Source organism: Mytilus trossulus, chromosome 7 (assembly GCF_036588685.1).
Source record: "Mytilus trossulus isolate FHL-02 chromosome 7, PNRI_Mtr1.1.1.hap1, whole genome shotgun sequence".
Lineage (NCBI taxonomy): Eukaryota > Metazoa > Mollusca > Bivalvia > Mytilida > Mytilidae > Mytilus > Mytilus trossulus.
In genome coordinates this window covers 53,932,821-53,956,459 of record NC_086379.1, presented here as the reverse complement: position 1 = coordinate 53,956,459, position 23,639 = coordinate 53,932,821, and the positions used below count along the sequence as shown (strand labels likewise).

Sequence of the window (23,639 nt, the reverse complement as noted above, 5' to 3'; positions counted from 1 at the left end):
CAAACAAGTATAAATTTGAAGAGCATCGAGGACCCAAATACGGCTTGGATAAGACAATCCTTAGTATTTCGAATAATTCATACTTTTGTGAACAGTTATTTTATATAAAAAAAATGACAGAATAATTGATATTCATGTCAACACAGAAGTGCTGGCTACTGTGCTGGCGATACCATCGGTGACGAAACGTCCACCAGCATTGGCATCGACCCAATGGTGTAAATAGTTACCAAAGGTACCAGGCTTACAAGTTATATCTAGTCTATCAAAAATATCATCAATTTGCAAGTGGCAGTTCAAATATACCACTAGACGTACCTATTGCATTAATTGCTCGTGTCCTGAATAACTATGATATAACGACCACTGGACATTTTACCCAGAAAAAAATACTACCCCAAAGCAAGTAATTGGCGAAAAGCTAAAATTTTTTTTTGTCGAAATGGAAAAGCTTAAAAAGAATGAATGTTAAAAGATTTTACAAGAATGAATATCCTCAACAAAATGACCTGTATCCATCCCGTCTTTATTGATATTAAATTAGGGGGGAAAACGGAAAATAAGTTAAAGAGACAACGACCCGACCAAAGAGCAGAATAAAGCCCAAGGCCTCCAAAAAGTCTTCAACCCAGAGAAAAAAATCCGTGCACGGAGGCGGGCTTCAGGTGGCCAAAAATGTGTAATAGTATGCGAACGTGGATAACACGCTAGATTCCGCAATATTAAAGAACCAGAATTAAAAAATCTTTAAACACTTAGCAAAGACTTGATGTTTCCTGACTTGGGACAGGTGCAACAATACGGCAGAGTTATGTATGTTTTGTGAAATCTTTACCCTACCCTTTCAATTCTGGCTTATGCAGAATGATCAAATACACAGCAAAACACACGGTAAATTTCAGTACAAAATTATGTTTAATTTAAATAGAGAACAAACGGATTTATTGTGAATGTGAAATTTTGGTTAGCAATTTTGCAATCAGTGAATAACTTACGTTTGTGGTTAGTTTTTCTACAAACAAATAAAGAAAGTAAAATATATGTCATACTGCTGATATAAATTTAACGAACATAAAAACATTACTGAAATCGTTAATCATGGCGACACCGCAATTAATTGTGAATAGAATACCAAATTACATTGTACATACTTATGGTATTGGGTACACACATTAATTTCATTTAATCTTTAACAGAATTTGCTGGACGGTTGTAATACAAAGCGAAACAGCATGAAATCAACGTTGTACCAAAGAAATGAATTCTCAACACTTGACTATGTTATATTTGTGGTAACCTTACTTATATCATTATGTATTGGGATATACAATGCTTTTAAATCTAGATATAAACAAAGTACCAAGGAGGTTTTGCTAGCAGGAGGAGAGATGGGAGTGATACCTGTGGCTTTTTCACTGTTTGCCAGTTTTATTTCATCTGTTTCCATGATAGGAATACCAGCTGAAGCATACATTTTTGATTCAATGGTTATGTGGGGCGCAGTGGCTGCACCAATATCCATATATCTGTCGGCTTACATTTATATTCCAATTTTCTATAATTTGAAGCTAACCAATGCATATGAGGTAAGACACAACGTATATCATTCTTTTTAAAAAGTATTTACCAGTTTATAATTTTGTTTTTCTAATTGACTACTTCTTTTCATTTATTGTTACTTATGCTTGTTATTTTCAAGGCAAACTTTATATGCACTTGCTTTCATGATTGATTTCTGCATTTTGTGCTGCAAAATATCAAATCTCACCCCGTCTTATGCAATGTTATTATTTTATGCTATAATCAAGCCAACATATTCATTTTCGAAATCAACTTGCCTACCTCCTACCCACCAAAGAAAAATTAAACGGTCATCCTCTTAACTTAGCGAGTCTGTATCAAATATATTTTAAATCTTTACGGAAATCAGTTGCTTTCAGAATCTTCTCACATCGTTATGTGATTTTTTTTGGTATGGAATTACTTTGTTACAATATTAGAATGGCAATAATCCATGTTGGAATATTGTAAAATTATAGCAGACACTTAAAAAATAATTTTTTCCACAATTTGTTTTTGTTTTGTTGAATTTTACTGTTTTTTTTAAATAACCAAGAACGTTTATAAAGTGGTTTACGGTGATATTATGTGATGAATATCTAAATGCTTATGTGTAAGTAATACAAACTACACTTAAGGCGACAGTAGTTTACTGATGTTTAAATGTCGTAAATCGATAAAAAAGAGTAGACTTGTCACAAAAAGGACAACTGCAGTCAAGTGATAAATGATGTTCCTAGTAAAGGTTATCTGTAAAATAATATGAACAAGTACAAAAAGGTTTGAATATACTTTACAGGTGCACGTTATAATTTAACAGGGCAATCCAGTCAACATAAGATCATTTAACTACATTTAACTACATGTACACCGCTAGACACAGCTTTGTTAATTAAGTTCATGTATTATCACTCATTGATAAGTGCGACAAAAGATCGTAATTCCTCATCCCTATATTTTTGGATTTAAAAAATACGCCCTATAAAAGCAATGCCTTTTTAAGTTCACAAAGATAAAGCTATTTATTGCTATTTTACGAAATTTTACTTAGATCATACTGACTGATAATTTCGTTTCTCGGAGGTGTCTAGTGATATGAAAAATTATCGCTAGAAACTGAGGAAGAACGTTTGTTGTCAACAACGTCTTCATATGAAAAATAGCGAAAAACCGATTATCATTGGTCACCTCAACTCGACTTGTTTTGTCATTTTTGCCATACGGGCTCAAGCCAGAAAATCAATCTCGTTGAGATGACTTACGATAATCTATAACTATCATATATTAAGCTAAAAACGGAGCACACAGATCAACCCGGGTTATTCATTTTTTTTTATTTAAATGGTTTATGTATTGTTCAGTCTTTAGTTTTTCTATGCTGTATTTTGTATACTTTTGTTTGGCTTTTGGTCTTTTTCATGACAATGACAAGTTATACAATAATTGTTGAATTCATTTAAGGAAGAATAAAGTACCTGTATACATAAAGAAAAACAGGAAGCGCTTCCATGCCGATTGTTTTTTTTATAACAAAAACAATGGAGGGAGATTTGCACAATAACCAATAACCTACATTAAAACAGTATTTACTTTGGGTCTTGATGAGAAATTATTGTTTTTTTTATTTTTTTTAGAATAAAAGAAGGTGAAAAATATCACCAGAATTGTACTTTCAATCCACCGATACTCGTAAATATATAAATTTTAGATCCCTCCATCCATCCCCTACAGAATGTTTATAGTGACTTAGTTTATAAAACAATGTTTACTATTTACCACTATTTTGACATTTTTACCTATGTTGTCTGTTTTTCTTTGTTGTTCACACACTGTTTTCAATATAATTAAATGTTATGCGACTTTCGTACAAGTGAGAGGTTAAGCTAGCTATTCACACAGGTTTAGTCTACCATTTTCTACATAAGAAAATGTCTGTCCAAAGTCATAAATATAACAGTTGTTATCCATTCGTTTGATGTGTTTGATGTGTTGAGCTTTTGATTTTGCCATTTTATAGAGGAATTTCCTTTTTGAATTTTCCTCGGCGTTCGTTATTTTCATGATCTTACTTTATATTATGTTTTTGTTTCCATCGGCTTTAACATTGGGTTATCGGGTTGATATGGTTGTGATAATGTAAACAGTCATAGAGTACAAGTATTGGGTGTCTATGTTGAATTTCTTCCATTTAAAATAACAACAGCTAAAAATGGTACTTGTTTAATATCCTAATTTGAAAAAAAACTTCATCAAATAAATATTCAGTTATTTAATTCAATCTGATTTTTTAACCCCCTCAATCATATTAAAAAGACCAACGATTGTTTTTTTCCCTAAAGATTCCTTCCCATTATTATGTAATTTGACAATATGAACGTTAACTGTACAAATGGCCCGAGGAAAATGATAGAGATGTTAACTTTTGACATTTGACCAACATATAATATAAAACGATGCCCAGGGCATATTCGTAAAACAGAAGTTGATCATACTTGTTGAAAAACTGCATTGCAATGAAAATAACAGATATTACGGAATAAATCACACAATCTTAATAAAATAAAACTTAGTCATACTAGAAATAAAAAAGGACAATTGATGATAAAATAAATATGCCATCTTTATTCTACATATTCCCTATCATTCAAATACTAAGTACTTTTAATTAAACAGTATTCATTTTTGTTTTAATCTGTCATTGAAAAGGACAAGAAGCGACTCGTCGACTGCTTTGTCTTTTGTTTAATTTATATTTGAATTCAAATTGGTTCCGTGGGAGAATGCGATCTTGGAATGCCTATCGTCACCGATAATAACTTCTCTTTAAAGACAAATATATTCAATTTGCGCCAACAGTTAATGCTACTGAATGTTAAATATTATTCGACTTTTTTTTTCATTATACCATTCATTACTTACATTAGATGTTTCGTTCAAAGTACCGTTTCGGGTTGCAGAAATGCCAGTAAATTCTGTATAGATAAAAGTCTTTTATCATTCATTAAACTTGGACTAGTTGTATATACATGTTCTGTAACTCCTATAAAGCCCAGTTCTGAAATATAAAAAGGTCAAAATTATAGATATATTTACTTAAGCTGTGATGAAAAGATTGAAGCTGTAAATTTTCTAATTTAAAATATTTTTGTACGTTTTAGCCACGAAGTTTAGAGATTGTACCCCTTTTGTTAGTGTTGTGCTTACAAAAACATTAGGAACTATTGCTGAATTTATTTTCTGATACATATAACCAACTGTCAACAGCAATAACTCTCTATTTCTATAGATTGATATTTCAAATTTACACGGGAAAATCTAAAAAAAAAATGAACAGGAAAACAGAAAGCTAAACGTTATATTTTGTAGATAATGGTGTTCCTATGTCTATACATAAAATGACACCATTTCAAACTGAATATAACAATAATCTTACGAATCTAAATATAACAAATCCTTTTTTTTTTTAATTCACCTGTGATTACATAAACGTCACATAACATACGTCACTGTTTGTGACGTTGAACCATTTATGAGAGGCGCAATTCATATTTCGTTTGTAGTGTCCTGTCTTTCTGCGGTTTACGTATTGTAATGTACTATTATATTATTTGTTTATTTATCTGTGCTGCGTTTGTTTATTGTATTCCTGTAACGTAGATCTATCATTATGTAATATTGTTAACATTGGCATATACGCGTGAGGTTTGGTTAGCCACAAAACTAGTTATAGCCCACTATTTGTTTTTTTCTAAAAGTTACCTATACCTAGTTAAGCATATGGTAGTTTTTATCTACAGTCCGTTTCTATGCATATTGGCTTTTGTTGTAGAAACAGTCTTTCTATTGTTTTCTTATACTTGACGTGTTTTTTTTTAAAAATAATTTGTTACCCGGATTTGGGTTTGCTTAATCGAAATAACGACTATTGAAAAGTGGTATGTATTAAGGCAACAGTAGTATACCTCTATTCAAAATGAATCGATTGAGAGAAAACAAATCCGGGTTACAGACTAAAACCAAGGGAAACACAACAACTATTAGAAAAAAAACCCGAAATAACAGAACACAGAAATACTGCAACCAACGACAACACATATACTACTTCTAGTATTACTTTTAGATATACACATTTGAATCCTTCATTTCTTTGTTACAGAATATTCATTTTTTATTCCGTCTTGAAAAAGTTACTAGTATTTAGTTTTTTGTTCCCACCAGGCCAGTCCAGTCCACTCATTTTCAAAATCCTCCAATTACTCCTTAGTCACTACGAAGCAAAGCATAGGTGATTATTTAATGCATGTTGTTGAGAGAAACTTGTCTCTGAAAAAATCACCATATCTACCCTTATAAAACAGAAGCTTTCATATTCAAATTTTAAAGAAATGACATTAGGTCACGCACTTTCATGTTTTTCGATTCTGCGGTTGTCTATCTTGTCTAAACTTGTAATTTCGTATAATATATTAAAACAATATATACAAAATGATGAATATGACATGCTTATTGCTGGTATCGGAACCGTTGTGACCAGGCCATTTATTTAGGTCAGGCATACATTATTTCGTCTTCTCTAATTAAAACGGAATGTTAATGTTAAAGAAAACAGAAATAAACGTGGCAGTTTGTAAATTATTCAAAATGCATTTACGAATCAGAATAAATCTGTTATAAGACATATATCGAAAAGAATTGAATGTTAGCCAATATAAGAAGGCGTACGGCCTTCAACAATGGAAAACACCCATACCGTATGGTCGCCTTTAAAGGACTCGACCTGAAATATATATGACAATACAATTGATAAAAGTAACGACCTGTATATTGTACAACAATTCCATTAACAAAAAAAGAAATATATAGACATCGACATCCAACAAGTGCTGAGATACAGGCTTCTGACTTGGGACAGGCACAAATGTGGCAGGGTAAAATATGTTTGTCAGTGTTTAACCCTCTCCTACTAGAAGTATGGAAAAAGTACATAATAACAATTTAATATAGATCTATGAATGAGAAATTGCACTTTTTTAATCGCTGTGTGTATGCATGAGATATTATAAGGTCTATAATGTCCTCAATGCTCTTTAACTTTGTACTTGTTTGGCTATAACTATATTGATCTGAGCATCACTGATAAGTCTTATGTAGACGAAACGCGCGTCTGAAGTATTATGTTATAATCCTAGTACCGTTGAAAACTGGCTATAATGAAAAAAGTATTCTCCCTTTTCAACCTTTATTTCAATCACAGCAAAACGTTAAGAAACAGATAAAGAGAGTATTAAAATGTATTTGGGCAATTTTCTCCTTACTCCAAAATCTGGGGAAAATTTTGTTAAATAGATAACAGCAGATGTGGAATGAGTGCAACGGACTTCGTAAATGTCATTTGGACCTGACCCACTTCTCTTATAACTATCATATTTGTTATTTATTTCCTTGTGATATGTCCAGAGGTTATTTACATGTGGTCTAAGTCATTTATCCATATGTATTAACATTGGCCATTCACTTTTATAAATGTCATTTCCACCTGAATCACTTCTCTCATAACTTGCAACGTTGGTGATTACCTGTTTCTAAATATGATCATGAGGTCATTATCTTATTTTCTGAATCTTGTCGGCTGTAATTTAAATGATATAAAAAAAATTCTAATAATTAATAAATGGTATCAATTAAAAACATTAGAACAATTATTTTTATGTGATAAATACCTTTACTAAGTCAAGGCTTTGCTCGTTTATTTTTACAAAAAGTTTTGTTTAGGAATTTTTCTAAGTACACTGCGAGTGTGTTAAGATCGCATGATTTGCCCATTGTCTGCATACAGAAATTGTTACAAAAATTAAATAAAATAGTGTGGACTGTAGAAATTTTAAATCGTAAGTCAGTAGATAGGGTTTCAGTAGAAAAACGCAGAAAGATGATAATGAACGTCTACACATGTTTTAATTTTGAACGCTTAAAAGTCTAAAAACTCTTGAAAAGCAATCCCAAAATGTTCAAAATTAAAAATGATTGCTAACTCTCGTAAATCCCAACAATAATGAAAAGTAAGTTACTCCATTGCATCTGATTTACACAAAGTCATAAGTACATGCTATCGTCCAGTATTTTAATTTATGTTTAATATGTTAGTAACTTTCTTTTTCAGTATCTGGAACTACGATTTAGCAAGAGTGTTAGAATATTAGTCACCATTTGTTTTTGTGTCTACATGGTAAGTTTCACCTTTGCATCATACTCGTTTGTATGTTTGGTTGAGCTCGCGGGATTTTCACCTCCAAAGTGATAGCGGAAGTTGCTGTTTTATAACCTACCACGACACATTACATACACTGTTCTGCTCTTAGTAAAAATTACGTGTGGTGTTAATGTGACATGTCTTCCCTTGTGATTTCAAAATCGCTCGTTAGATGAATGGAAATATTATATATAAAAGTTTAACTAATGCATTCATATTTGATAAATGATAAATCTCAAAAATATTTAATTGAGAAAGTAAACAACATTTAATTAAAGAAGTTATCAAAACACATTGACATCCAAGCTTAGATCGTATTTATAAACGCCATATTTGATAGTTTTTCTAACGCCAACCAGTAATTATATGTTTAGCTATACAGTGTTTTGCAAATTTAGTACCTATTTATCTACTTCTTGCTTTCTAGTTTTGCATAAAGTACCAGGATTTTTCACAAAAGTATCTTCTTAAATGGTTGGTATTTGATCATTTGAGCTGTATACCCTCAATTTGTCAATTATACAAAATATGAAGTCTTCATAAGAAAATTGACCTATAATCCAAAAGGTAAAAAAAGTATAGGCAAATCCGTGAAAAGAATCAGAGCTTTGCATGAGGGAGATACATTGATTAATTTATTATAATTTCTAACATATTGTTAAAGCAAATTTTTATAACACAAAACGCGTCCGTATGTTTCATGCTAGTACCGAAGTACTGGCTACTGATACACTCGGGACTAATTGATTGATTGATTGATTGTTGGTTGCTTTACGCCGCATTAGCATAGTCCACCAGCAGATGCATTAACCCAGTGGTAGTAATAACATTAAATTTAGGAAAGTCTACATGCGTATGGCCACGGACTGAAGGATAAACACATGACATTATGTCATTTTTTTAAATTTGTTTAATCAGAACCATTTCATTTAAAATAAATACTGCAAAGAACTTACCAATATAATTAATAAAATTATATCCAAGTTATTAAGTGTCCACTTGACTAATTTCTATATCGAGTGAAGCTTTTTAATCAAAGCTTTTCTAAAGGCGAATTCGACTATTTAAAAGTTCGAGGTGTCATCATACTTTTGTAGACCGTTATTGAACTATAAAATATCGTCCAGCTTTGTGTCGTTGAGTTTTTGTCTGTGACTTTCACTCGATTTTTGTACAAATTTATTATTAATTTGCATTTACACTCATGACGTTTCCAATGCATTTTATGAACAAATACAAAACGGCCAACACCACTTCACACTAATTTGACATGCCCTTTTCTCTAAAATAGAGAGGAGTTCCATAATGCATAAACTTTTTATGATCGACGCTACTTGATTTAAAACCGAATTCCTCAGAGCTACACACCCGGCCTTTCTTATAACCTCCTCTAAAGAGATTATATTTCGTTTAAAAGTGTTTTGGTCATAGTAAATCCATATGTTTTACTTCTTTAAATTGTCTTATTTTTTCAGATAATGTATATGGCAATCGTTTTATATGCTCCAGCTTTAGCATTTAATGCAGGTAACTATGTATTTCACTATATAATTAAGAAGATTTAATATTTTAACATACTACTGTACGTAGTTGACGACGTTAATTATATGAGACGTACATTTACTTCGAATAAATACTAAGTTAATGTAACATAATGGAATATTTATAGGCTTTTATTTGTTTCATTTTGATAACCATCAATTAATTGTGTGATTTAAATCATAATTGCGGATTGTTTTCATAGGATTACACTGTGAGACAGATGGATTTGGCTATTATCTTTAGATCCATTTTTTTTTATTATGTAGCACTGTTCATATACAACATTGACTTTCATATCTTCGTCTTTGAGCGTTCCAGGTAAAGATAAATCCAAAAAAGCTCTAAGGACACATGCAAAATTAAAATAATCAGTTACACCTCTTAAATTGAAACGTATATATATAAACTTGCGCATTCTGCCAATAAAATTATCATAGATGAAAAAAAGAGAAAAAAACTGAAGAATGTAAAAGAGGGACGAAAGATACAAAAGGGACAGTTTAACTCGTTAACGCACCACATCTAGCACGTAAAATGAAGGTTGAAAGGTATAGTATATATTAGTGCAGATGTGATTAATACATTGATCTTCTCGTATTATCTTCGTTTTATTATTTTCAACAGTTAAACATAATTCAACAGTTAAAACAACGTTTAATCTTACTGCGAAGTTTTGTTTTTGTTTTAATAATTCTATTCTGATGACAGTAACTGGACTTTCGCTGTGGGGAACTATATTGTCTGCTGGGATTGTTTGCATAATATATACATCCATTGTAAGTATAAATATACAAAAAGTAGTGTAACCCGTTAGAATTAAGAAGTGGATATACATTGATATTCAAAGTATTGAAACAGAGTAAATGTTACTCATATAATTGAAAAAAAAAGTTAGTCATATTATTAAAACAATGACTTAATGTTAATTAGTCATAGTTATGCCCCAAAAAAAAGAGTTGATGTCAGTCATAGTATTGGAACAAAGAGTAAATGTTAGTTAAAATCAATAATGTAGTAATTTTTACAAATTTCCTGTTTACAAACTTTGAGTATTTCGAAAAACTGAGGATTTTTTTTATCATAGATAAATAACCTAAGCCGTATTTTAGCACAACTTTTTGGGAATGTTGGATCCTCAATGTTCTTCAACCTTTAACTTGCTTAATAAAAATTTTGATATGAGCGTCACTGATGAGTCTTATGTAGACGAAACGCGCGTCTGGCGTACTAAGTTATTATCCTGGTACCTTTGATAACTATAAGTCATTGTAAATTACATGTTCCTTTTATTCAGCTAAGGTACATATACATAAATCAGAGAGCAATGCTGTATTTCAGTATCGCATGCAATATACAGTGATTTAAGACAATTTGTAAGGAAGTCTTTTGAGAAACTTCATAGGTACAGTTTACTCTGATGTTACATTGCATTTATAAGGAACAATATTTAAGTAGGAATAGTTTTTAGATTATTATACGGAGTTTACTTGAATAGATTATTTTATAAGTGCTAGTGCCAATTGTGTAGACGTATAATACATGAAAGAACTTGGTATTTTTTAAATATAAACCCCCGAAGGCAAATGTTTACCGAATGTACCTCGGTCTTCCTATTGTTTACAAATTACATTCATTTTGATTTCCTTGAATATTATTTCTAAATTAAATTCAGGCTGCCTCTTCTTCAACAATCAAGTAAAAAGTATAATAAAAACATTGAACTCAAAGGTAAATTAAATAAAGGTACGTCCACTTAAACTGACAAAATCAAACGGTAGAAAATATCAACAAACAGAACAAATAGAAAACAACTGTCATATTTCTGATTTGGTACAGGCGTTCCCAACGAAAATTATGAGTTAAACTGGTTTTATAGCTATCGAAACCAATAGTATGATAATTACGGGTTTTTGGTTATTCTGTGAATAAACACATAGACTAAAAATATATGTTAGAAAAAAGTATAATGTACACTGAAATCGGTAGAATTTTAAAACAACTTAACGTTTGTTAACAACACATTTGCTGCTTCCAGTCTACGGGGTTTTGATGCGTTAATTGAAATTTGTTTTACATGTCTCTTTCCTTTTCTGAATTATAAAAAAATAGATCATACAACTAAAAACATACAACTTGTGTAACATTGTAATAAGCATATGGCTTTGCGCATTCTTGACGGCCGTGTGGTGACCTATAGTTGTTAAAATCTGTGTCATTTGGTCACTTATAAGAATTAGTCTCATTGGAAATCAAACCACACCTTCTTTTTTGACACAAGAACAGATAAAGAAACAGGTTTCAGATTAAAACAAACAATTTCCGAATTAAATAAAACTATGAATTTCACGTCTTTTTAGGGAGGTATGAAAGCAGTTTTATGGACCGACAGTTTTCAAGCTGTGCTCATGCTAACAGGTATCGTGGTAACCCTTATTTTGGGTTCAGTGAAAGTTGGTGGGATGTCAGCAGTTTGGAAAATTGCAGATGAATATAGAAGAATAAATTTTACTGAGTAAATAAGTTATTAAAATATACAAAATATTAACGAAGTTGTAGGCATATTCGTAACGTGTTAACAATTGTGGGTAGAATATATTCAATGAACTCCTACTCCCTCTTAGAATTGTATCTCTTCAAAACCTATGCTACAAACGTTGTTTGGAGTATATGGTGTAATACTATCAGCATGATAACTAAAAATATTCCAAAGTTTAAATCTGGCATGTTTGTCTCTGTTTAAACACCTGGAACGTAAGTTTGACTGTCCCTTTGGTATCTTTCGTCTCTCTTTTGTCTATGATTTGATGAAACGTTCAGATAAGGGCTAATAATAAATAAAAAATTGTCTTTATATAATACATAACATTGTGTTAGCAAGACATAACTTCGCAAAGCTAATATTTGAACACATTTATTTGGTTCCGCACAAAAAAGTATTTTAAGGACTATATTACCGATACAATGAAATTCATGATCGAAAATACACTTTTGCCAAAATGAAGGAATATACTTTAATTCTAACATGACGTCCTTCAAACGCTTTGAGTGCACACCCGTGGTAAAATATGAATATATTGCATTGGCTGTTCCGATCGTACTCCCACGTCATATTTTTTTTTATGAATGAAGTACCCGACGTCATAGAATGATGACGTTATAATTTAAGCATTTTACGGGAAAATACACGCTTCTGATACCGAAAATCATCACAACAAGGAAACGTCAACAAACGATGCTAAAATGTGGTATAAGCCCATTTTTTTATACATAGAAGACATATAAATTAATTATCATTAAAATAAATTCATCCAAATCTATCTAAATAAGTTTTGTGAATAGTTTTAGCATGACACTATTTCTGTTTGCTCCGTTCTTTTACGCCAATCTAAAAGTGCGTTAATTTATGAGAACGGCAAATAATGGCCTCCACATAGAGCGCTTCGATCCAAAACAGTTGCCGTATTTGTCCTATTAGAATCGAAATAATTCATGGGGGCTTGAATATATCTAGATTTTACCACGGGTTGTCCCTTTATGCCGACATTTTACCCCTCGCTATCGCTCAGGGTAAAATATTTGTCATAAAGGGCCAACCCGTGGTAAAATAACGATATATTCAAGCCCCCGTGAATTATTTCCTAAATATAATAACCAGTGACAAATATGGCTTACATGAATTATCATTGATATGCTTATATTTAAAAATTAACTGTTTAAAAACATATGAATTTTTGAAATACTAAGGCTTTCTAGCTCAGGCATACATTACCTTAGCTGGATTTGGGAAAATTTATAGGAATTTGGGTCCTCAATGCTTTTTAACTTTGTACTTTATTTGGCCTTTTTAACTTTTTTGGATTCGAGCGTCACTGATGAGTCTTTTGTAGACGAAACGCGCGTCTGGCGTAAATGCAAAATTTAGTCCTGGTCTCTATGATGAGTTTATTTACATATTCACAACAATTGCGTGTTCATGCAATAGGAGTTTACACTACTTTGATTGAGAATGTGATAAGAATATACTCTTATGTGTTATAATGAGATCAGAATATATTTAATATTGAAAAGGGACATAACTCCAAGGAAAAGTCAAAATGTTACGTCCAATAACACATTGAAAACACTTCAAACGAAGGATTACATACGGTCATATTTATTACTTGCTCTGCCTTACTTTTGAAATGCTAGCAAACAAGATAAATGACAATAATATATAGTTCAGAGCTCACGACCAATAAAACTGTAGCTTAGCTACGCTCTTTAAAGCATACCTAAAATTTTTCAAAGATACAAAGGTTTTTCTTTGGTATGCCAGACGTATTATACATCAGTCGCGCTTGAACAGATGCCTACTAAAATATAAAACCCCAAAAGATGTCAATATGACTAATATAAACAGTAAATAAAAGGCTTGATCGTAGCAGTTAAATTTAATGTAAACACAGAAGTGCTGATAACGTGGTTGAAAATGCTCTCGGAGACGAAATTGGAAGGTTGGCCCAGGGATATCAATAGTATCAAGATTATAATTTGATAGCTTATTAAAATGTCGTAGATCTGTTATAACTAATAAAATAAGAGATTTAATTTGCGTGAGTGCTAGTAAAAATCAAGCACAGAAAATGTCATTCAAACAATATTCTTGTCATCATACCAGTGCCGACATACTGGCTACTGTGACTATCAGTACACTTGCAGATATATTGGACGTATTAGAGTATAATAATTCACTATACCAATTTATATGGAGCAAATGCTCATTTCCCCAATAATAGCAGAGGCATGAACCAAATGATACTGATGAAACAAATAATAATAGTTATCAAAAGTACCAGGATTATAATTTCATACGCCAGACGCGCGTTTCGTCTACATAAGACTCATCAGTGACGCTCAGATCAAAATAGTGAAAAAGCCAAAACATATACAAAGTTGAAGAGCATAGAGGACCAAAAATTCCAAAAAGTTGTGCCAAATACGGCTAAGGTAATCTACTCCTGGGGTAAGAAAATCCTTAGTTTTTCGAAAAGTTCAAAGTTTTGTAAACAGAAAATTTATAAAAATGACCATATAATTGATATTCATGTCAACACTCGTTGGTGTTTATGCTTAGATAAAGAAACGTCTTATGTTATTTTATTAAATATTGGTGTAGGAAGTAAAGCCAGATCACACAAGTCAAAACTACAAAGTAATACATGAAGCGATGAAATCAGATTTTTTAAATTTACAATTCTGTTTAATTTGATGCAATACCCGATGCCAACTGGGAACAAATTATCCATCAAAATGCAATTTAATATTTTTAAAATATGCAGTTTTAGCTTCAGTATGTCAACACGGTATACTGTATGGGGTGCTGTTATTGGTCAAACATTTATGTGGACTATTCTGTTCGGAACCAATCAGGCAATGGTACAAAGAACGCTGACATGTCCTACACTTAAAAACTCCCAAAGGTAAGGTAACTTTTATGTAACGGTGAATGTATGGTACGAAGATGTAAAGCACAGTCAATTTCTGGATTTTAAGACGCCATCTTTATATTGTATTTACAAAATAACTTATTCTAATCAAACTAATATACACCTCCGTTTGGTAATTTATTTCGATTATTAAACTTATATGTAATGATGCCACGTATTAATTAATGAAACATGAAATTATCAAATTGGAACGAAAGTCCATTAATCTCTGTCGGTCAGATGGACAAATATGAAAATACGTAAAATATGTTCAAAATTGAGTAACACAGCCCTTGATCTCTTCACGGATACACCTGTTGTATGGCTGTGGGGAATGTATAAATACAAAGTTGACTCCTGTTTTGATAGGTACTTTGAATCCAATGTTTCGTGTAGTTGACCACGCTCTTTCTTTCCACGTTATATAAATAACTCGAGTCGTAACTCTGTGAAGGGTCGCTTGTTAAATTGGCAGCATGTTAGATTGTAAACATTCTGACCCTATCTAAGATGCAACATTTGCCACTGTCAGTCCAAATGTCCCATCATTCACCCCAGATTAATTTTTCCTGTGTTCTTATATATCCATGAAATATTTGACTTTAATCACAAGCAACCAGTATTCAATCATCAAGAAATGTTAACGTTGATAACTGAACAATAGTAGAAGGTCATATGAACCTATGAATTATTCTTTATTCCAATTGTAGGTGTCCTATAATTACTGTAGCTGAACAAAATCTTGAAATGAAAAGCCTATGCAGTATTTTATGCAGGCGTGGGACTATAAATACAAGTCATTTGTTATCCATTTCTTCCAACTTTTAGAATACAACACATTCTATAATATAACGTCATAAACATAAAACCAATTCTGACTCTGTTTCGGAAAACGATAAATTTATTTTATGCAATATTCGGTATTATTATCCTATGATGCGTACTACTAAGCTGGTGATCTAGCATGGGAATAGAAGTTCATCAAGTGTGGTATCTAACAGTAGACGTGTTTACCTCGGTTTTACCTGTAACCAATATTTATTTTCTCTCAAGGGATTTATGACTCTTGATGAGCGGCGTACTACTGTTGTCGTTATTAATCTAGTGCTAGAAATTAGAAATAACAAATATGATGCGTTTCAGTATCACCATACTAAGACTGTGCCTGAACTCAACCAGTTTAATTTGTGTGTTGCCCATATATTCACCATTTTCTAAATTTGAAAATGCCTGTACCAAGTCAGGAATATGACAGTTTTTGTCCATTCGTTTTTTATGTGATTGTGATGTTTTTTATTTAATTTTGCCCACAGGCGCTTGGGTCTATGATATAGATTTTTTTTTTTATTATTAAAATATTCAATTTTCTATATTTATAATACATATGTATCACTTCTGTGCATGTCTCACCTAGTTTTGATTGATTTAAACGACCCAGAGAAAATACCAAAATTTACTATCCATACTAAGAAACAACTAGAGGCTCTAAAGAGCCTGTGTCGCTCACCTTGGTCTATGTGCATATTAAACAAAGGACACAATAAAAATCAACGGTACCAATTTTGTTGCACCAGATGCGCATTTCGACAAAACATGTCTCTTCAGTGATGCTCGTGGCCAAAATATTTGAAATCCAAAGCTTATATAAAAGATGGAAGAGCTATAATCCTAAAGGTCCAAAAAGTATAGTCAAATTCGTGAAAGGAATCAGAGCTTTGCATGAGGGAGATACATTCCTTAATTTATAATAATTTCTAATATTTTTACACAAATGGATTCATGACAAAATTGTATTTTGGTGATGGTGATGTGTTTGAAGTTCTTACTTTACTGAACGTTCTTGCTTCTTACAATTATATCTATAATGAACCTTGCCCATTAGTAACAGAGAAAAATATTTGGTAAAAATTTACATAAATTTACCGAATTAATGAAAATTGTTAAAAATTGACTATAAAGGGCAATAACTCCTTAAGGGGTCAATTGACCATTTAGGTCATATTGACTTATTTGTAGATCTTACTTTGCTGAACATTATTGCTGTTTACAGTTTATCTCTATCTATAATAGTATTCAAGATAATAACCAAAAACGGCAAAATTTCTTTAAAAATTACCAATTGGAGGGCAGCAAGCCAACAACCGATTGTCCAATTCATCTGAAAATTTCAGGGCAGATAGATATTGACCTGATAAACATTTTTCTCCCTGTCAAATTTCCTCAAAATGCTTTGGTTTTTGAGTTATAAGCCAAAAACTGCATTTTACCCCTATGTTCTATTTTTAGCCGTGGCGGCCATCTTGGTTGGTTGACCGGGTCACGCCAAACATTTTTTAAACTAGATACCCCAAAGATGATTGTGGCCAAGTTTGGATTAATTTGGCTCAGTAGTTTCAGAGGAGAAGATTTTTGTAAACAATTACTTAGATTTATGAAAAATGGTTAAAAATTGACTATAAAGGGCAATAACTCCTAAAGGGGTTAACTGACCATTTCGGTCATGTTGACTTATTTGTAAATCTAACTTTGCTGAACATTATTACTGTTTACAGTTTATCTCTATCTATAATAATATTCAAGATAATAACCAAAAACAGCAAAATTTCCTCAAAATTACCAATTCAGGGGCAGCAACCCAACAACAGGTTAACCGATTCATCTGAAAATTTCAGGGCAGATAGATCTTGACCTGATAAACATTTTTAACCCATGTCAGATTTCCTTTAAATGCTTTGGTTTTTGAGTTATAAGCCAAAAACTGCATTTTACCCCTATGTTCTATTTTTAGCCGTGGCGGCCATGTTGGTTGGATGACCGGGTCACGCCACACATTTTTTAAACTAGATACCCCAATGATGATTGTGGCCAAGTTTGGTTTGATTTGGCCCAGTAGTTTCAGAGGAGAAGATTTTTGTAAAAGCTAACGCCGGACGCCAAGTGATGAGAAAAGCTTTGGGCCAGGTGAGCTAAAAAGGCAACTAACTCGACGCCATTTTTCTGCTATCTATAAATAAATAGATTGACCTACCTGGATTCCCCAACGATTTCTCTGGGAAAACGTGCCTTCCTTGTCGTCAGATCGCACACATCGTTGATATTTATCAAATTGGTATTGTTCGTAACATTTTTAGTCCATCTCTTGCATATAATAAAAAGATTTTAACTATTTTGACTAATTTCAAATTTACGTGCCCGGAAGTTGATTTTTTTTCCCGAACTTTTGTTAAAGGGAAATAATATTTTCCCGGGCTTTTTCGGAACATCTCTCCAAGTACGTAGGAAAATAACAAAGTGATATTATAAAAAAAAAAATCTATATCATAGACCCAAGCGCCTGTGATTTTGCCATGTGATTACGGACTTTCCGAATTGATTTTCCTCTAAGTTCAGTATTTTTGTGATTTTACTTTTTACTAAATAAGATAATGTTTTATAAGAATTTGACTTATTTAGACTGCTAAGACTTTGCAATCAATATTTATAACAGGGCTTTGTGGATAAGTGTACCTGGACTAATGATGATACTTATAGTTGGAGGATTGAATGGTCTGGTAGTGTTTGCTTACTATCATACCTGTGACCCTCTTTCATCAGGAGCTATTAAAGCTGGTGACCAGGTTAGCTACTATAGTATTATATAAGCCTACTAAAAAAACCAATTTACTTTCACATGTTTGAAGCATTAGATTCTATCACCTTAGAAAAAAATTGTGTATTAACTATAATCCACTTTTAAGTGATCTCACATAAAGTTACATTATGGTAATCACTATATGGTTAATATTTGAAAAAATGATTTTTTTTTTAAAGAATGGAGAAAAGTGCAAGATTATTAGTTGGTTTTTCAAGAAAATCATTATGCATTTATATATGTATCAGATATCAGAATAAAATCAACGGTACCAATTTTGTTGCACCAGATGCGCATTTCGACAATACATGTCTCTTCAGTGATGCTCGTGGCCAAAATATTTGAAAACCAAAGTTTATATAAAAGATGAAGAGCTATAATCCAAAAGGTCCAAAAAGTATAGCCAAATTCGTAAAAGGAATCAGAGCTTTGCATGAGGGAGATACATTCCTTAATTTATAATAATTCCTAATATTTTGTAACAGCAAATTTCAATAACACAAAAAATCCGTATTTTCATGCCAGTACCGAAGTACTGGCTACTGGGCTGGTGATACCCTCGGGGACTATTAGTCCACCTGCAGAGGCATCGACCCAGTGGTAGTAATAAAATCAACGGTACCAATTTTGTTGCACCAGATGCGCATTTCGACAATACATACAAATCTCAATCATTCCCATTCCAAAAAACCTGAATTTAACGTAGTTACAGTTAACGAAAATTTAATCAAAATGATAAAAATTTAACTAGCAATTAAATTGTGTAGTATGTTGATATTTGTTTTGTATAATTTTAGTTATTACCATTGTTTGTAATGGACATAATGGGAATTTATCCTGGAGTATCTGGTATTTTTATTGCTGCTGTCTTCAGTGGTGCACTAAGGTACGTTTCTACTAGTGAGATTAAGAATATGCTGCAATTGTTAATAATAATAGTAAACTAAGTGTAGGATTGAACTAAAATTCGCCAAATCTATCGTCTGATAATGCGTTTCCCTCGCTTTTAGTTTGTTACCCCGATTTTGTTTTTTGTCCATGGATTTATGAGTTTGAACAGCGGTATACTACTGTTGCCTTTATTTATAAATATAAACAATATCAACTTATTAATCGAACGAATCTGCATCAAAACAAGCATTAAATAGGAACATTTTAGATAAAAGTCGCGATGCTAGAGAAACTAAACATTTTTAGCTGCGTTTGACAAAGTCCCGAAACCAGCCACGCATTTGAATAACCATGCAATTGCTTTAATTCGAGCGCCACTGACGAGTGTAATGCTGACATAATGCGCGTTTGGCGTCATAATCATAAGCCTGGTATCGTTGATATTTTTTTATATTATAAAAAGAACCGTTTGAAATGCTTGTAGTCTTTATATAAAATTGAACGAAGTCGTTACTACAAATATAGAAATCAAATTCTAGCTTTAATACGCTCAAATTTTAAAATACATTAACTCAGCATTTTCATTAAAAAAAATAATAGATTTATATTGAATGATATTTTGTGTCAAGTAATATTCTTTTGCAATGTGTATAATAAAATAATATAACATTTCTAATTTCAGCACTGTGTCGTCTGGTCTGAATGCAATGTCTGCTGCACTTCTACAGGATATCATTAAGCCATTTGTATCATCAACTCTAACAGACAAAAGAGCAGCAATTATTTCAAAATTCATAGGTGATTAAATACAAAACCAGGCTTGACATCTACCTTTAATTGAAAGTAGAATGAATGATCAGCCATGTGCATACAACTGGCCTTTGTAAAGTTTTCTCAACCTATCAAACAATATCCTTCAGGTGTTCATGACATTCAAATGTCAAATATAACATTATATTTGAACTTGTCTTGCATCATCTATAAGGTGTACTATGCATGACAATAGAAATACATGTAATTTTTTCTTTCAAAATTTTATTCTGTGTACTTTTAATGTTTACATAAATGCTTCGATATTTGTAAGCTTACATTTCACACACTCATTATCATACAGTTTACTGAACATTGATTTGAAGCAACATAACATCAGTCGTACTACTTACTTTCTTATCCCAGGCACATATTACATATGTACCCAGGCCGTCCTTGATAAAACCTTTTCGTATTTTAGGTCCTCAATGCGCTTCAACTTTATACTTGTTTGGCTTTCTAATTATTTTGATCTGAGTGTCACTGATGAGTCTTATGTAGACGAAACACGCGTCTGGCGTTTTGAATTAAAGCCTTGTACCTCTGATAACTGTTATTGGATCAAAATACGGGAATGCTTATTACAAGTCAGTGTCTACAATGTAATATGGCCACTCTTTGTAGCTAACGCTATTCTGCATTTCCTTGTAATGGATCATATCGAGTTCCGTTTTTACCGTATTAAAAAAAATGGTAATCTAAAATGCGCTAAGTTGAAATGGTTCAATGACTGAGACAGAAGTTGGCGTTTGAACACACGTCTGATACGTTTGTCCAAAATATTCAATCAAAGCCGACGACTTAAAGGTTGTTGTCAATACATTACTGTTGTTTAGGAAATTGAGTGTTTCCCTGGTTGAATAGATCCCAAGAATCACCCTGTCTGTCGGTAAAAAAAGAGACTGAAATGAGGCTGCACCATATCAATTTCAATGTAGAGCTGAAAATATGTATGTTGACATTTGTGTTTGTTGCATTTCTGTGTTCCTGTATTTTCCTTTTATAGTTGATGTGTTTCCCTCAGTTTAAGTGTGTAACCCAGATTTGTTTTCTCTCAATCGATCAATGACTATGGAACTACTTTGAACTACTATTGTAATTTCTTTGACACGCTCTATGTTTGTTTAAGGATGTCATAGTCTACATCTAATATCGCATAACCTTTCTACCAACTGTACGCAAACGGAGGAAAAGGGATTATTTTGATGAATATTAACGTGGGTTTGTCCATCACATCTTCGTAGTGGAACATGTAACTGGTCGCCTAACGATTAAACGCGTACTGGTAACGTTCACACTTTTAATTAAATTATTTACATTATTCACGTTTTTGCTGGTGTATCCATATCGACGTATCGTATAACACGTATATAATGGAAAAGGTAAATTCAGTCAAGTTCGTCCCGACGAAGATATTTTATGATGCATTTAATTATAATTTAGTTTTGATTGAAGTCTGGGCTCACTAACACTTTTATACAAACCTTGTCGATACGTATACGTCGATCCGATCATACGTGAATAATGCAAATGCTCTGGTAAGTGGAAGAATTTAGGAACACTATGAAATTTGTAGGATTGTATGTACGATCGATGTAAAAAAATAAATTGGAAAAACAGAAAGCACGTAAACATAAAAAGTAAAAACACAAAAATACTGAACTCCGAGGAAAATTCAAAAAGGAAAGTCCAAAATCAAAAGGCAAAAATCAAACGTCCAAACACATCAAACGAATTGATAACAACTGTCATATTCCTGACCTAGTACATGCCAGTAGTATTTATTGTGCAAAAATTAATTTCATTCAACTATAACATTTTTTCTTGTACACTGTTCCGCACATTTAATTAATTTTGATACATGAAGTGTATTCATTTAACATGTTTAATGGAAACAATATATAATGAAAAGTAATTCCTTTTATATTTTTTAAAGACATATCTTATACATTTCAGTACTGGTTCTTGGAATTGTATGTTTGTTCTTTGTATACGTAGCATCAGCTATGGGAGGCGTTGTCAAGGTAATGGTTATTGAAAAGGATTCTGAATTCTAATTCTACACAAATGAACAGATTATGTTACTGAACAGAAATCTTAGACATTTACTGCAGAAAAACCTTTAAAATTAAGTGGAACATTTGATTTTGACTTTTGTACCATAAAAAGTAAAATCACAAAAATACTAAACTCCGAGGAAAATTCAAAACGGACAGTCCCTAATCAAATTGTTAAATCAAATGATCAAACGAATGAACAACAACTGTCATATTCCTGACTTGGTACAAGCATTTTCAAATTCAGAAAATGGTGGATTGAACCTGGTTTTGTACTATGTTAATATAGACATGTAAGATTTATGAATACGTTTATTCAATGCTGAAAAGAAGAAAACTTCAACAAAGGAGCGGTATAATTTAATGTTTTTTATCAGTGTCAGAGTAGAAAGTTGACGAACCAGGGGTATGTCAAAGAACGTCTCGTCCTTTATCTAAAACAGTTCATCGGAAGGTAGCAAGATCTTGTTGATAAATATTCCGTATCAACTTCACATACATGATGGTCTTGATGTATAGAATCTGCGAACTGATATTGTTTTTCATCTTCACAACGTGTTTTATTGTTCTTTTGTTTGTATTTGTTCTATTAATAATATCACTTTTTTCTGTTGGATTGTTTTATGTTATATTTGACGTGGCTCGGTACTTATACATCCCGTCAATGTGTTTGTATTGTTTTTAATTTTTTGGTGGTGTGTTTTGTATATGCAAATTTTTGTGTTTCTTTGGTTCTTATGACGTGACTCTGTACTTTATAAGATCATGTCAGTATGATATTGTTCTATTTCATGTCATTATGATATATTTCCATTATGAATCACAAAATGCGTTGAACCATACACGTCAAAATCATTAATCGCGTAGTGGAATTAGCTATTTATGGATTCTTATAAATTTTATATATAACTTTTGGACTATTTTAAATCATGGTCTATTTCTGAAATTTATTCTTACATACTTTTGATTTTTTAACCCTTTATGCTAACATTGCCTATGTGAAATTTTTAAATTGTTTGTATGTACATTGAACGACAAATACATGTGACGTATAAACATGAAAATGTTCTGACGTCAGACACGCAAATCAATGAATTTGTGTGTAAATAGATGTTTTTGTGTTCTATTAATAAATTGTTTCTTTTAAAGTTGTAACACAATGATGACTGCTACTCCCATATTTTGACTATTTTATTTATTGTGTCTTTTTAGTTAAAGCATCATTGTAAATACAACGGAATTTGATGAGACTGGCATCAAAGTGAGAGGGTTTATAGCGCTATATTAGAACGAGGTTTAATCCACCATTTTCTACATTTGAAAATGCCTGTACCAAGTCAGGAATATGACAGTTCTTGTCCATTCTTTTTTGATGCGTTTTGTATTTTAATTTTGCCATGTCGTTATGGACTTTCAAAATTGATTTTCCTCTA

The 23,639-nt window shown here is 32.0% G+C and overlaps 1 protein-coding gene across 1 annotated transcript in view; it reads left to right on the top strand.

Moving 5' to 3' along the window:
- Positions 1–23,639, top strand: part of LOC134726521 (sodium-coupled monocarboxylate transporter 1-like) — a 41,294-nt gene that overhangs the window by 10,677 nt on the left and 6,978 nt on the right. Inside the window, exons 2-11 of the mRNA XM_063590927.1 lie at positions 1,197–1,586; positions 7,721–7,786; positions 9,286–9,337; positions 10,061–10,128; positions 11,710–11,864; positions 14,671–14,811; positions 18,305–18,434; positions 19,246–19,334; positions 20,022–20,137; positions 22,106–22,173. Of these exons, the coding sequence (XP_063446997.1) occupies positions 1,197–1,586; positions 7,721–7,786; positions 9,286–9,337; positions 10,061–10,128; positions 11,710–11,864; positions 14,671–14,811; positions 18,305–18,434; positions 19,246–19,334; positions 20,022–20,137; positions 22,106–22,173 (1,275 nt within the window). The remainder of the gene's footprint in view (positions 1–1,196; positions 1,587–7,720; positions 7,787–9,285; positions 9,338–10,060; positions 10,129–11,709; positions 11,865–14,670; positions 14,812–18,304; positions 18,435–19,245; positions 19,335–20,021; positions 20,138–22,105; positions 22,174–23,639) is intronic.